Source organism: Bombina bombina, chromosome 3 (genome assembly GCF_027579735.1).
Source record: "Bombina bombina isolate aBomBom1 chromosome 3, aBomBom1.pri, whole genome shotgun sequence".
In the NCBI taxonomy this organism is placed as follows: domain Eukaryota; kingdom Metazoa; phylum Chordata; class Amphibia; order Anura; family Bombinatoridae; genus Bombina; species Bombina bombina.
The window spans coordinates 549,538,241-549,550,561 of NC_069501.1; the positions used below are offsets into that span (position 1 = coordinate 549,538,241).

Sequence of the window (12,321 nt, forward strand, 5' to 3'; positions counted from 1 at the left end):
GTTGAGAGGAGGAGGCAAAGATAACCCAGCCAAAGGCTTAAATACTTCCCCCACTTCCCATACTTCCCCCACTTCCCTCATACCTCAGTCATTCTTTGCTTTTCGTCACAGGAGGTTGTCAGAGAAGTGTCAGAAAATACGGAGTAGTTCCTTATGATGGGTATCTGCCCTTCGAAATGGGACTGGAGTTTTAAGTAGTCTTGTCAGCCTCTGTGAGAGCATTGATGAAATTTAGGGTCTGGAGATGCAGGGAGAGTCTTTCTGCGAACCCATCCAGACTTGTTTTAACAGCTCCTAAGCAATCGGTGTTGCTGAGTTTCATTGCCTGCTTCCATCATTCAAGTTCATGTCAGGAGCGATACTACAAGACTGTCGAAATTGAGAGGCTGTGTTTCTGTTCCACGGCATAGATTCCTGTAAGATAGTTTCATTTTTTTATACACATATGATAACACAAGAAGACAGGGTCACAGTGTGGCTCCTTTTATCTGTATGGAATCAAGGGTTAATATCTCCGGAGGGGGATTATTGAACGGGGAATTAATCACATAATTTTAGTTTATTATGATTATGCTGCAACATGTGTGAGATGAGGCTTAGGCAGATGTGGGAACGTACAGGTTTTACTTTAGTTTTTTGGTGAGCTGCACAGCCTGAAAGGCTTGGCGCCCTTTTTCTTATAACAGGGGCGGTCCTACATTGCGCACCACGTGACTGGGTGTGGTCACACTAATTTCCTTTTTCCTGACCGTGCGGTTTACAGGAGACGAAGCAGTTTCTCTGTTGCTGAGCAGTTACAAACGGCAGTGTCTGCGGCCTTTAGTGCTTTACCTCGCCCTGCTAAGCGCAAGCAAAAGGTCAAATATTGCTATCCTTCCCAGGGGTCATCTACTAGCTTGTTGGATTTATCTGGTACAAGATTATCCACTGATGAAGACGCCTCTGATACTTCAGAGGATGCTCTTTCTGGGTCGAAATCTGGTGCCTCTAATCCTCCAGCTGCGGAGGAACCAGACTTTAGGTTTAGGATTGAGCATTAACGCTTTCTGCTAAAGGAAGTTTTGGCTACTTTAGAGGTCCCAGAGCCTAAATTGCCTGAATAACCTTTGATTCCTAAATTAGATAAAGTCTACGAGGACAGGGTTGTACCACAGACTTTCCCGGTTCCGGTAAAGATGGCGAACATTATTAAGAATGAATGGGAAAGACTTGGTTCTTAATTTTCCCTTCTTCCTTTAAAAAATGATTCCCGGTTTCCGGACTCTCAATTGGAGTTGTGTGGTTCCATCCCCAAGGTGGATGGCGATATCTCCATGCTTGCTAAGCGTACTACTATCCCGCTTGAGGATAGTTCACCGTTTAAAGAGCCCATGGATAAGAAGATAGAAACTCTGTTAAATAAGATGTTTTAACATACGGGATATTTGTTTCAACCGGCAGCGGCGGTTGCTGGAGCGGCTACCTACTGGTGTGACTCCTTATCTGAGTTGGTCGAGGTGCAGGGTCCCCTCAACGTGATCCAATAAAGAATAAGGGCATGAAGAGTAGTTAATTCTTTTATTTGTGATGCAAATATGCAGATTCGCCTGAATGCTAAAGCTTCAGGTTTTTCTGTTCAAGCCCGTAGGGCACTATGGCTGAAGTCCTGGTCTGCGGACATGACTTTGAAGTCAAGACTTCTTTCCCTCCCATTTAAGGGAAAGATTCTATTTGGCCCAGGCCTGGCCTCAATTATCTCCACGGTTACAGGAGGCAAGGGTGCCTTTTTACCGTAGGATAAGAAGAACAAACCTAAAGGACAAGGTCCTAATTTTCACTTTCCTATACACAAAGAACACTTCAAGTTCTTAAGGTTTGTGTTCCTGGACCAACACTTCCAGTTTTTTGCATTGCTGTTTGGTCTGGCTGCTGCTCCAAGAGTTTTTACGAAGGTTCTGGGTGCTCTGCTGGCAGTGGTCAGAATCAGAAGTATAGCAGTAGCACCATACTTGGACGACATTATGGTTCAAGCACCATCCTGTTTCCTGGCAGAGGACCAGTCGAAGGATCTTCTACTTATTTTTCGATCTCATGGATGGAAGATAAACTTAGAAGAGAGTTCTCTTACTCCCAGTACCAGGGTAGAATTCCTGGGTACTATAATAGATTCAATATCCAGGAGGATATTCCTTACTGACCAGAGACATTGCAAGCTAACTTCCACTTGTCTTGCCCTACAGACCTCTTTCAGGCCCTCTGTGGCTCGGTGTATGGAGGTGATTGGTCTCATGGTGTCCAGCATGGACATCATTCCTTTTGCCAGGTTCCATGTCAGACCACTTCAGCTGTGCATGCTGAGACAGTGGAACGGCGATTATTCGGATCTGTCTCAACAGATTTCTCTGGACAACCGGTCAAGAGAATTGCTCTGTTGGTGGCTCTGTCCAGATCACCTGTCCCAAGGGACATCCTTCTTGAGACCATCCTGGGAGATTGTGACTACGGACGCAAGTCTTTCAGGATGTGGAGCTGTTTGGGGTGCCCGGAAGGCACAGGGACAGTGGACTCGAGAGGAATCCCTCCTCCCTATCAACATTTTGGAACATTGAGCGATCTTCAATGCTCTGAAGACTTGACCTCTTCTGGGTTTGTCCCAGTTTATCAGAATCTAATCAGACAACATAACCTCGGAGGCTTACATCAACCATCAGGGGGGAACGAGGAGCTCCCTAGCAATGAGGGAAGTATCTCGTATTCTGGAATGGGAGGAGGCCCACAACTGCTCGCTGTCAGTGATCCACATTCCGGGTGTGGACAACTGTGAAGCGGATTTCCTCAGCAGACAATCCTTTCATCCGGGGGAATGGTCTCTCCATCCCGAGGTGTTTTTCCCGAGATTTGCAACAGATGGGGGACGCCGGAGATGGATCTCATGGCGTCTTGGCTCAACTCCAAGCTACCCAGATATGGGTCGTGGTCCAGGGATCCTCAGGCGGAGCTAATAGATGCGTTAGATTAGGTTCAATCTAATCTACATTTTCCCGCGGTTACCACTTCTCCCTCGTGTAGTGGCTTACATCAAGCAGGAGCAAGCATAAATTATACTGATTGCTCCATTGTGGCCGCGAAGGATGTGGTTCGTGGACCTGGTGGGGATGTCCTCATCTCCTCCATGGAGGTTACCTTGTCGCAGGGATTTGCTGGAACAGGGTCCCTTTGTTCATCAAAATCTAGATTCTCTGAGGCTGACTGCATGGAGATTGAACACTTAGTCTTTGCCAAGAGAGGTTTCTCAGAAAGGGTTATTGACACACTCATTCAGGCTCGTAAGCCTGTTACTCGTTGCATCTACCATAAGGTGTGGAGAGCTTACTTGTTCTGGTGTGAAGAGCGGGGTTTCGCTTGGCATAAGGTCAAGACTGCCAGTATTCTTTCCTTTCTCCAGGAGGGTCTGGAGAAGGGCCTTTCTGCCAGTTTCCTGAGGGGACAGATTTTGTCCCTTTCCGTTATGCTGCACAAGAGGCTTGCAGAGCTTCCTGACGTGCAATCCTTCATTAAGGCTCTGATCAGGATCAGACCGTGGAGTTTGAATCTTAAGTTTTTGCAACAGGCTCCGTGTGAGCCTGTGCATTGACATTAAATTGTTGTCCTGGAAGGTTCTTTTTCTATTGGCTATTGCGTCGGCACGTTGAGTTTCTGAATGGCTGCCTTGCAATGTGAGCCTCCCTATCTAGTGTTTCACACTGATAAGGCTGTCCTACATTCCCGCTTGTGTTTTCTTCCCAAGGTGGTGTCAGATCATAATATTAATCAGGAGATTGTGGTTCCTGTCCTAATCCTCCTCCTTCGAAGGAACGTCTGCTTCATAATCTGTATGTTGTTCAAGCTTTGAAGTTTTATCTTCAAGCTACTAAGGCTTTTAGACAAACTTCTTCTTTGTTTATCTACTCTGGGAAGCGTTGGGGTCTGAAGGCCTCTTTGACTTCCTTATCTTTTTGGTTGAGGAGTGTTATACGCTTAGCTTACGAGTCAGCGGGATTTAGTCCTCAGAGGATTGCGGCTCATTCCACTAGAGCGGTGGCTTCCTCTTGGGCCTTTAAAAACGAGGCATCTATGGATCAGATTTGTAAGGCTGCTACCTGGTCCTCCTTACACACTTTTTCAAAATGCTTCAAATTGGATGTTTTTGCTTCGGCTGAAGCAGCTTTTGGGAGAGAGGTTTTGCAGGCTGTGGTGCCCTCAGATTAGGGTCCGCCTTTCCTTTACCCCTCCCGTTATCATTCAGTGTTCTCTAGAGCTTTTGTATAGTTTTCCCAACAGTAAGGAATGATGCCATGGACTCTCCTCATATTAAGAAGTAAAACATAAATTATGCTTGCCTGATAATTTCATTTCTTTCTGCATGAGGAGAGTCCACGGCCCCCGCCCGTATTCTCCGATGGGCGGACCATAATTTTGTGTTTTCTCTTCCGGCACTATTTATACCCTGATATTTCTCCTACTGTTCCTTGTTCCCTTGGCAGAATGACTGGGGTATGAGGGAAGTGTGTGTGTGGGGGGGAATTTTATCCTTTGGCTGGGGTGTCTCTGCCTCCTCCTGGTGGCCAGGTAAGCATAATTTATGTTTTTATTTTCTTTGTGTCCAGGCTTCTTCCCATAACATATATTTGAACTTTTTCTTCCCAAATATCTTTCCAGGTGCTGTCCCACCAGTTTCAGCAAAAATTATCGGTGATGTAAGTTTTTTTTTTTTCCCTCTCACCCACATTCTAAATGAATGCTGAATTCATCTCCTTATTTGCTTATTTGGTCCATTTGTTCTTGAAGGAAGTAAATAAAAAAGTTTTGATTTGGTAGGAGAAGGCACATAATACTTAGCCCCCAGGCAACATTCCCAATAAATAAATAAATATATACCACTTGGTATTTTTACCCTATTTGTTTCCCTGCTGCAAACAGGCAATGCTAACCTTATAGAGAGATATTACATTTTTATAATATGTCACAAGGCTAATGATACAGTTAAGCAATATGTTACCAACCTAATCCAATGTATGTAATTTTGTGTGCAGATTCCTTGTGTTGTCCATTGATTCAGTATATTTGTAAGACTTATTTGATACCACTTGTTTTGTGCTCTTTGCCTTTAGGTTCCTATTAACACCTTCCTTTCTGTTTTCTTGTAGGCAAGTACCCAAACAGATGCCCTGAAACTCCCCCCCTCTATGCCGCCCCGACTCCTAAAGAACAAGGCCCTGCTTTGCAAGCCAATCACACAGACTAAAGCAACTTCTTGTAAACCTCACACACAGCACAAGGATTGTCAGACAGGTATTGTTTTACTACCTTCTAAAATCCCTTTAAATCCTATATAAGTAGTAAATAAGGCTTTTCAGGCATTTAAGGAGCACGTTCTGATTCATTCTTCAAAGTATATAAGGAATACAGCAAAGCAAGGACAAAAAGGCAATCAGATTGGCTAAAATAGAAAATGAATTACAAAGGGATTCTAAAACAAACCCTAAAGTGTTTAAAGTGAAAGTCAACCCTAGCGTTTGTGAAACGCTAGGATAGACTATTGAAACAAATAGGGTACTTTTATTCATGAAGTATAACATTTCATGCAGAAAGCTCCTTTATTTGTTTCAAGTGATCGCCGTTCTGAGCTGCTAAGGAAGCCCACGGCAGATCGCTGTTTTGCTTTTAGAGGTGACGTTTTCACCTACAAGCCAATAGCCGTGCGGTAAATCCGTCTTGGTGCCCTTCAGAAAGCGTCACCTCTTAGCAACATTAATTTCTGCCGTGGGCTGCTTGGGCAGCTTAGAACGGCGATCGCTTGAATCAAATAAAGGACCTTTCTAAGTATGTTATACTTCATGACTGAAAGTTCTCTTTATTTGTTTCAATAGTCAATCCTAGCGTTTCACAAATGCTAGGTTTGACTCTCACTTTAAGTATATAGATGGCAAAAAGTGTTAAAAGTAAAAAAAATGTACCACTCAAATATGAGAAGGGTAGGATGATGAACAGTGTCTAGCAGAAGACTGAGGTGCCTAATTACATGAGGCACATTAAGTAGAGCCAACATGTTGCAGAATAATAGAATTTGCAAGTCTTTACCGATAACTTGGTTGACTCTGTGTGGAAGAAATGAAAAATGTCAGTGAAACTACAAGTCCAGACAGAATAAAGAGGCATGGTAACAGAGAGCTGGGATTAAGCTGATGTAGTGCTACTGTTTAAAAAGGGAAGCAGAACTTATTAATGAAGATGTAGATAAGTACGTTTTACATCATTGGTGAGGAAGTTACTAGAATATGGACGGATTGCTGTCAAAAAGGTACGTGTGTCTGATTCTTTATAATTGTACATTGTATGTGACGTACGAATACAAATCTAAACTTACAAATACAATTTTGTTTTTGTGGGGGATACAATTTTCTTTCATACAGGTGGTGAGAGTCCACAATCCATTACTCCTGGGAGTTACTCTTGCCTGCCACTAGGAGGCAAAGATTCTCAATCCCCAAGAACTCTATAAAACACCTCCTACCTCAGTAGCAAAAACTCTCTAGTCTCTGCAACAGTTAAAGGGACACTGAACCCAAAATGTTTCTTTCGTGATTCAAATAGAGCGTGCAATTTTAAGCAACTTTCTAATTTACTCCTATTATCAACTTTTCTTTGTTCTCTTGCTATCTTTATTTGAAAATAAGGCATCTAAGCTTTTTTATTAGTTCAGAACTCTGGACAGCACTTTTTTTATTGGTGAATGGATTTATCCACCAATCAGCAAGAACAACCCAGGTTGTTCACCAAAAATGGGCCGGCATTTAAATTTACATTCTTGCATTTCAAATAAAGATACCAAGATAATTAATAAAATTTGATAATAGGAATAAATTAGAAAGTTGCTTAAAATTTTATGCTCTATCTGAATCACGAAAAAGAAAACATTTGGGTTCAGTGCCCCTTTAACTCAATATTGATTCAATAACAGTCCTCTACAGCCTCTTCAAGTCTTTCCACTTTCCAGTGTATTCTGTTGGTCCATTCACAAACATTAACACTCTGTAATATAAAATGGTATTGGGCACTAAAGAGATGAGCCTGATAGTGAACATTGATTCTACATTATTCTAATAGATAATCATTATACATGTTCTCTGCTCTCCCCGGTTTCACTGTCACCAATATCTATATCTGCACACACAGATACACACACTCACTATCTCACACACAGATACACACACACTCTCACAGTCTCACACATACACACACACTTATACATACTCTCTCACATACACACACTCACACATACTCTCTCACATACACACAATCACACACACACAAATACACACTCTGTGACACACACACTCTATGACACACACACTCTATGACACACACACTCTCTCACACACTCTCACACACACACGCACTCTCTCACACTAGTGATGCACCGAAATGGAAATTCTGGACCGAAACTGAAAATCCAGGATACCGAAACTGAAAATCCAGGATACCGATACCGAAAATGTATTTCTTTTACAAGATACGACGAGTCCACGGATTTCATCCTTACTTATGGGATATCGCCTCCTGTTTAGCAGGAAGTGGCAAAGAGCACCACAGCAGAGCTGTATATAGCACAGCAGAGCTGTGGCCAGGTGCCCGAGGTCTAAATAAATAAAAAGATTTATTATACTTTTATACTAAATTATATTGCCTTTTATTCATCTAAGCAAGTGGATGCAATACAGTAAAGATATTTTGGGCATGTTAGAGTTTTTTTGACAAAAAAGACGCTGTTTTAAAGATAGCAGAAAAATTGTTGCACTTTTATTATTTAAAGGCGCAGTACATTTTTTGGTACAAATATTTTGTTTATGTAATTTGACTTCAGAGCTCAATATTTCAAATAAGAAACGACTATTATTGCTATTGCTAGTCTCTTTAACATGTCTGAACTTGAGGAAACTACTTGTTCTATGTGTTTAGATGCCATTGTGGAACCCCTCTTACTTTTTGTCCCTCATGTACTGAAAGGGCCTTACAATGTAAAGGGCAGATTTTCTTTAAGGAAAGTATGTCTAAAGATGATTCTCAAGCTGAAGAGAATCAGGGTATGCCGCTACTCTCTCCCCATGTGTCACAACCTCTAAAGCCCACCTAAGCGACGCCGGGTTCTTCAACCGCGTCTACTTCATTTACTCTGCAGGATATGGCTGCAGTCATGTCATCTATCCTTACAGAGGTTGTATCCAAGTTATCAGTGTTACAGGATAAACGCAGCAGGACAGAAGTCAATTTGAATACTACGACCTCTGATGCTTTGTTGGCTATTTCCTATGTACCCTCACAGGGATCTGATTTGGGGGTCAGGGAACTTCTGTCTGAGGGGAAACTTTCTGATTCTGGAAATGTGTTGCCTCAGACAGACTCGGACGTCATGTCCTTTAGATTTAAACTTGAACACCTCCGCCTGTTGCTTCGGGAGGTTTTAGCGACTCTGGATGATTGTGACTCAATTGTGGTACCACCAGAGAAATTGTGTAAGATGGATAAATACTTAGAAGTGCCTACTTACTCTGATGTTTTTCCGGTTCCTAAGAGAATCTCAGATATTATTACACAGGAATGGGAAAGACCGGGTATCCCGTTCTCACCTTCCCCTAATTTTAAGAAAATGTATCCCATATCTGACACTATTCGGGACTCGTGGCAAACAGTCCCTACGGTGGAGGGATCTATATCTACCCTGGCTAAACGTACAACTATTCCTATTGAGCACAGTTGTGCTTTCAAAGACCCTATGGATAAGAAATTGGAGGGTCTTCTAAAGAAGTTATTTATTCATCAGGGTTTTCTTTTACAACCGACAACCTGCGTTGTACCAGTTACCACTGCGGCGGCCTTCTGGTTTGACGCCTTAGAAGAGTCTCTTAAGACTGAGACTCCTTTAGAGGAAATTCTGGATAGAATTAAGGAGCTTAAGCTGGCCAATTCTTTAATTACGGACGCCGCATTTCAGATTGCCAAATTGGCGGCTAAGAATGCTGGATTTGCCATTCTAGCGCATAGAGCATTATGGTTAAAATCTTGGTCTGCTGATGTGTCATCTAAGTCAAAGCTTTTGGCTATTCCTTTCAAAGGGAAGACCCTATTCGGGCCTGACTTGAAAGAAATTATTTCTGACATTACGTGAGGTAAGGGTCATCTCCTGCCTCAGGATAAAGCAGCTAAACTAAGGGGTAAACAAAGTAATTTTCGTTCCTTTTGGAACTTCAAAGGAGTCCCCGCTTCTTCCGCCAAGCAGGAAGGGAATTTTGCACAAACCAAGACTGCTGGAGACCCAACCAGGCTTGGAACAAAGGTAAACAACCCAAGAAGCCCACTGCTGTTTCCAAGACAGCATGAAAGGGCGGCCCCCGATCCGGGACCGGATCTAGTAGGGGGCAGACTTTCTCTTTTTGCCCAGGCTTGGTTAAGAGATGTTCAGGACACCTGGACGCTGGAAATCGTGTCCCAAGGGTATCAACTGGAATTCCAAAATTCTCTCCCAAGGGGGAGGTTTCTTCTTTCACGATTGTCTGTAGACCAGATAAAAAAAGAGGCGTTCTTACACTGTGTAAAAGACCTCTCTACTATGGGAGTAATTTGTCCCGTTCCAATACTGGAACAGGGGCAGGGATTTTACTCAAATCTTTTCGTGGTTCCCAAAAAAGAGGGAACGTTCAGATCCATTTTAGATCTCAAGAATCTAAACAAGTTTCTCAGAGTCCCATCCTTCAAGATGGAGACCATTCAAACAACTTTACCAATGATCCTGGAGGGTCAATATATGACTACCGTGAACTTGAAGGATGCATACCTTCATATTCCTATCCACAAGGATCATCATCAGTTCCTAAGGTTTGCTTTCCTGGACAAACATTTTCAGTTCGTGGCTCTTCCCTTCGGGTTGGCCACAGCACCCAGGATCTTCAGAAAGGTTCTAGGGTCCCTTCTGGCAGTTCTCAGGCCGCGGGGTATTGCGGTGGCGCCTTATCTAGACGATATTCTGATCCAGGCGTCTTACCATCTGACAAAGTCTCATACAGACATGGTTCTCTCCTTTCTGAGGACTCACGGGTGGAAGGTGAATCTAGAAAAGAGTTCACTAATCCCACAGACAAGGGTTCCCTTCTTGGGAACTCTGATAGATTCCATTTCCATGAAAATTTTCTTGACAGAGGTCAGAAAGTTAAAGATTCTGAATACTTGCCGAGCCCTTCAGTCCAATCCTCGGCCATCAGTGGCTCAGTGCATGGAGGTAATAGGATTGATGGTGGCGGCAATGGACATCTTTCCATTTGCTCGGTTTCATCTAAGACCACTACAACTGAACATGCTCAGGCAGTGGAATGGAGATTATGCGAATTTGTCTCCTCAGATAGATCTGGATCAGGAGACAAGAGACTCTATTCTTTGGTGGTTGTTCCTGGATCATCTGTCCCAAGGGACGTGCTTCCGCAGACCCTCATGGGTGATAGTGACAACGGACGCCAGCCTCCTAGGTTGGGGTGCAGTCTGGAATTCCCTGAAGGCTCAGGGTGTGTGGACTGGGTCAGAGTCTCTTCTTCCAATCAATATTCTGGAATTGAGAGCAATATTCAATGCGCTTCAGGCTTGGCCTCGGCCAAGTTCATCCGTTTTCAGTCGGACAACATCACGACTGTGGCTTACATCAATCATCAGGGAGAAATAAGAAGTTCCTTAGCGATGACAGAAGTATCCAAGATAATTCGGTGGGCGGAGGCTCACTCTTGTTATCTGTCAGCAATATACATCCCAGGAGTGGACAACTGGGAAGCGGACTTTCTAAGCAGACAGACGTTTCATCCGGGGGAGTGGGAACTCCATCCGGAGGTTTTTGCCGCCCTGATTCTCAGATGGGTTAGACCGGAATTGGATCTGATGGCGTCTTGTCAGAATGCCAAGCTCCCAAGATACGGATCCAGGTTGAGGGATCCTCAGGCCGAACTGATAGATGCTTTGGCAGTGCCTTGGTCGTTCAACCTAGCTTATGTGTTTCCACCATTTGCTTTCCTTCCCCGGGTGATTGCTTTCCTTCCCCGGGTGATTGCTCTCCTTCCCCGGGTGATTGGTCGTTCAACCTAGCTTATGTGTTTCCACCATTTGCTCTCCTTCCCCGGGTGATTGCTCGGATTAGACAGGAGCTTCTAATTCAGGGGCCTTTCCAACACCCAAATCTAGTTTCTCTGCAACTGACTGCTTGGAAATTGAACGCTTGATTCTATCTAAGCGAGGGTTCTCTGATTCGGTCATTGATACTTTGATTCCGGCACGCAAGCCTGTTACTAGAAAGATTTACCATAAGATTTGGCATAAATATCTTTATTGGTGCGAATCCAAGGGCTACTCATGGAGTAGAGTTAGGATTCCTAGAATTTTGTCTTTTCTACAAGAAGGATTAGAGAAAGGATTGTCAGCTGGTTCCTTAAAGGGACAAATTTCTGCTTTGTCAATTTTACTACACAAACGTTTGGCAGATTTCCAGACGTTCAGTCTTTTTGTCAGGCTCTGTTTAAACCAATTGCTCCACCCTGGAGTTTGAATTTAGTTCTTAATGTTCTTCAAGGGGTTCCGTTTGAACCCATGCATTCCATAGATATTAAGTTGTTATCTTGGAAGGTTTTATTTTTGGTTGCCATTTCTTCTGCTCGCAGAGTTTCTGAGCTTTCAGCGTTACAATGTGACTCGCCTTATCTTATCTTCCATTCTGATAAGGTGGTTTTACGTACCAAACCTGGTTTCCTACCTAAGGTTGTTTCTAATAAGAATATTAATCAGGAAATTGTTGTTCCTTATGTCCTAATCCTCCTCTTAAGAAGGAGTGTCAGTTACATAACTTGGATGTGGTCCGTGCCCTGAAGTTTTACTTGCAGGCGACTAAAGAATTCCGTCAATCATCTTCATTATTTGTTGTTTTCTCTGGAAAGCGTAGGGGCCAGAAAGCTACGGCTTTCTTTTTGGCTGCAGAGCATCATCCGTCTGGCATATGAGACTGCTGGACAGCAGCCTCCTGAAAGAATTACGGCTCATTCTACTAGGGCCGTGGCTTCCTCATGGGCATTTAAAAACGATGCTTCTGTTGAACAGATTTGCAAGGCTGCAACTTGGTCGTCTCTTCACACTTTTTCCAAATTTTCCAAATTTTATACTTTTGCTTCTTCTGAGGCTATTTTTGGGAGAAAGGGTTCTTCAAGCAGTGGTGCCTTCCGTTTAGGTTCCTGTCTTGTCCCTCCCTTTCATCCGTGTCCTATATCTTTGGTATTGTAT

At 43.3% G+C, this 12,321-nt stretch overlaps 1 protein-coding gene across 4 annotated transcripts in view; it reads left to right on the forward strand.

The window, feature by feature from the left end:
* The window catches only part of ZMYM4 (zinc finger MYM-type containing 4), a 710,031-nt gene that overhangs the window by 423,766 nt on the left and 273,944 nt on the right, over positions 1–12,321 (forward strand). For all 4 annotated transcript variants that reach the window (XM_053707062.1, XM_053707061.1, XM_053707064.1 and 1 more), the window contains 2 exons: positions 4,678–4,715; positions 5,166–5,310. In XM_053707062.1, the coding sequence (XP_053563037.1) occupies positions 4,678–4,715; positions 5,166–5,310 (183 nt within the window). The remainder of the gene's footprint in view (positions 1–4,677; positions 4,716–5,165; positions 5,311–12,321) is intronic.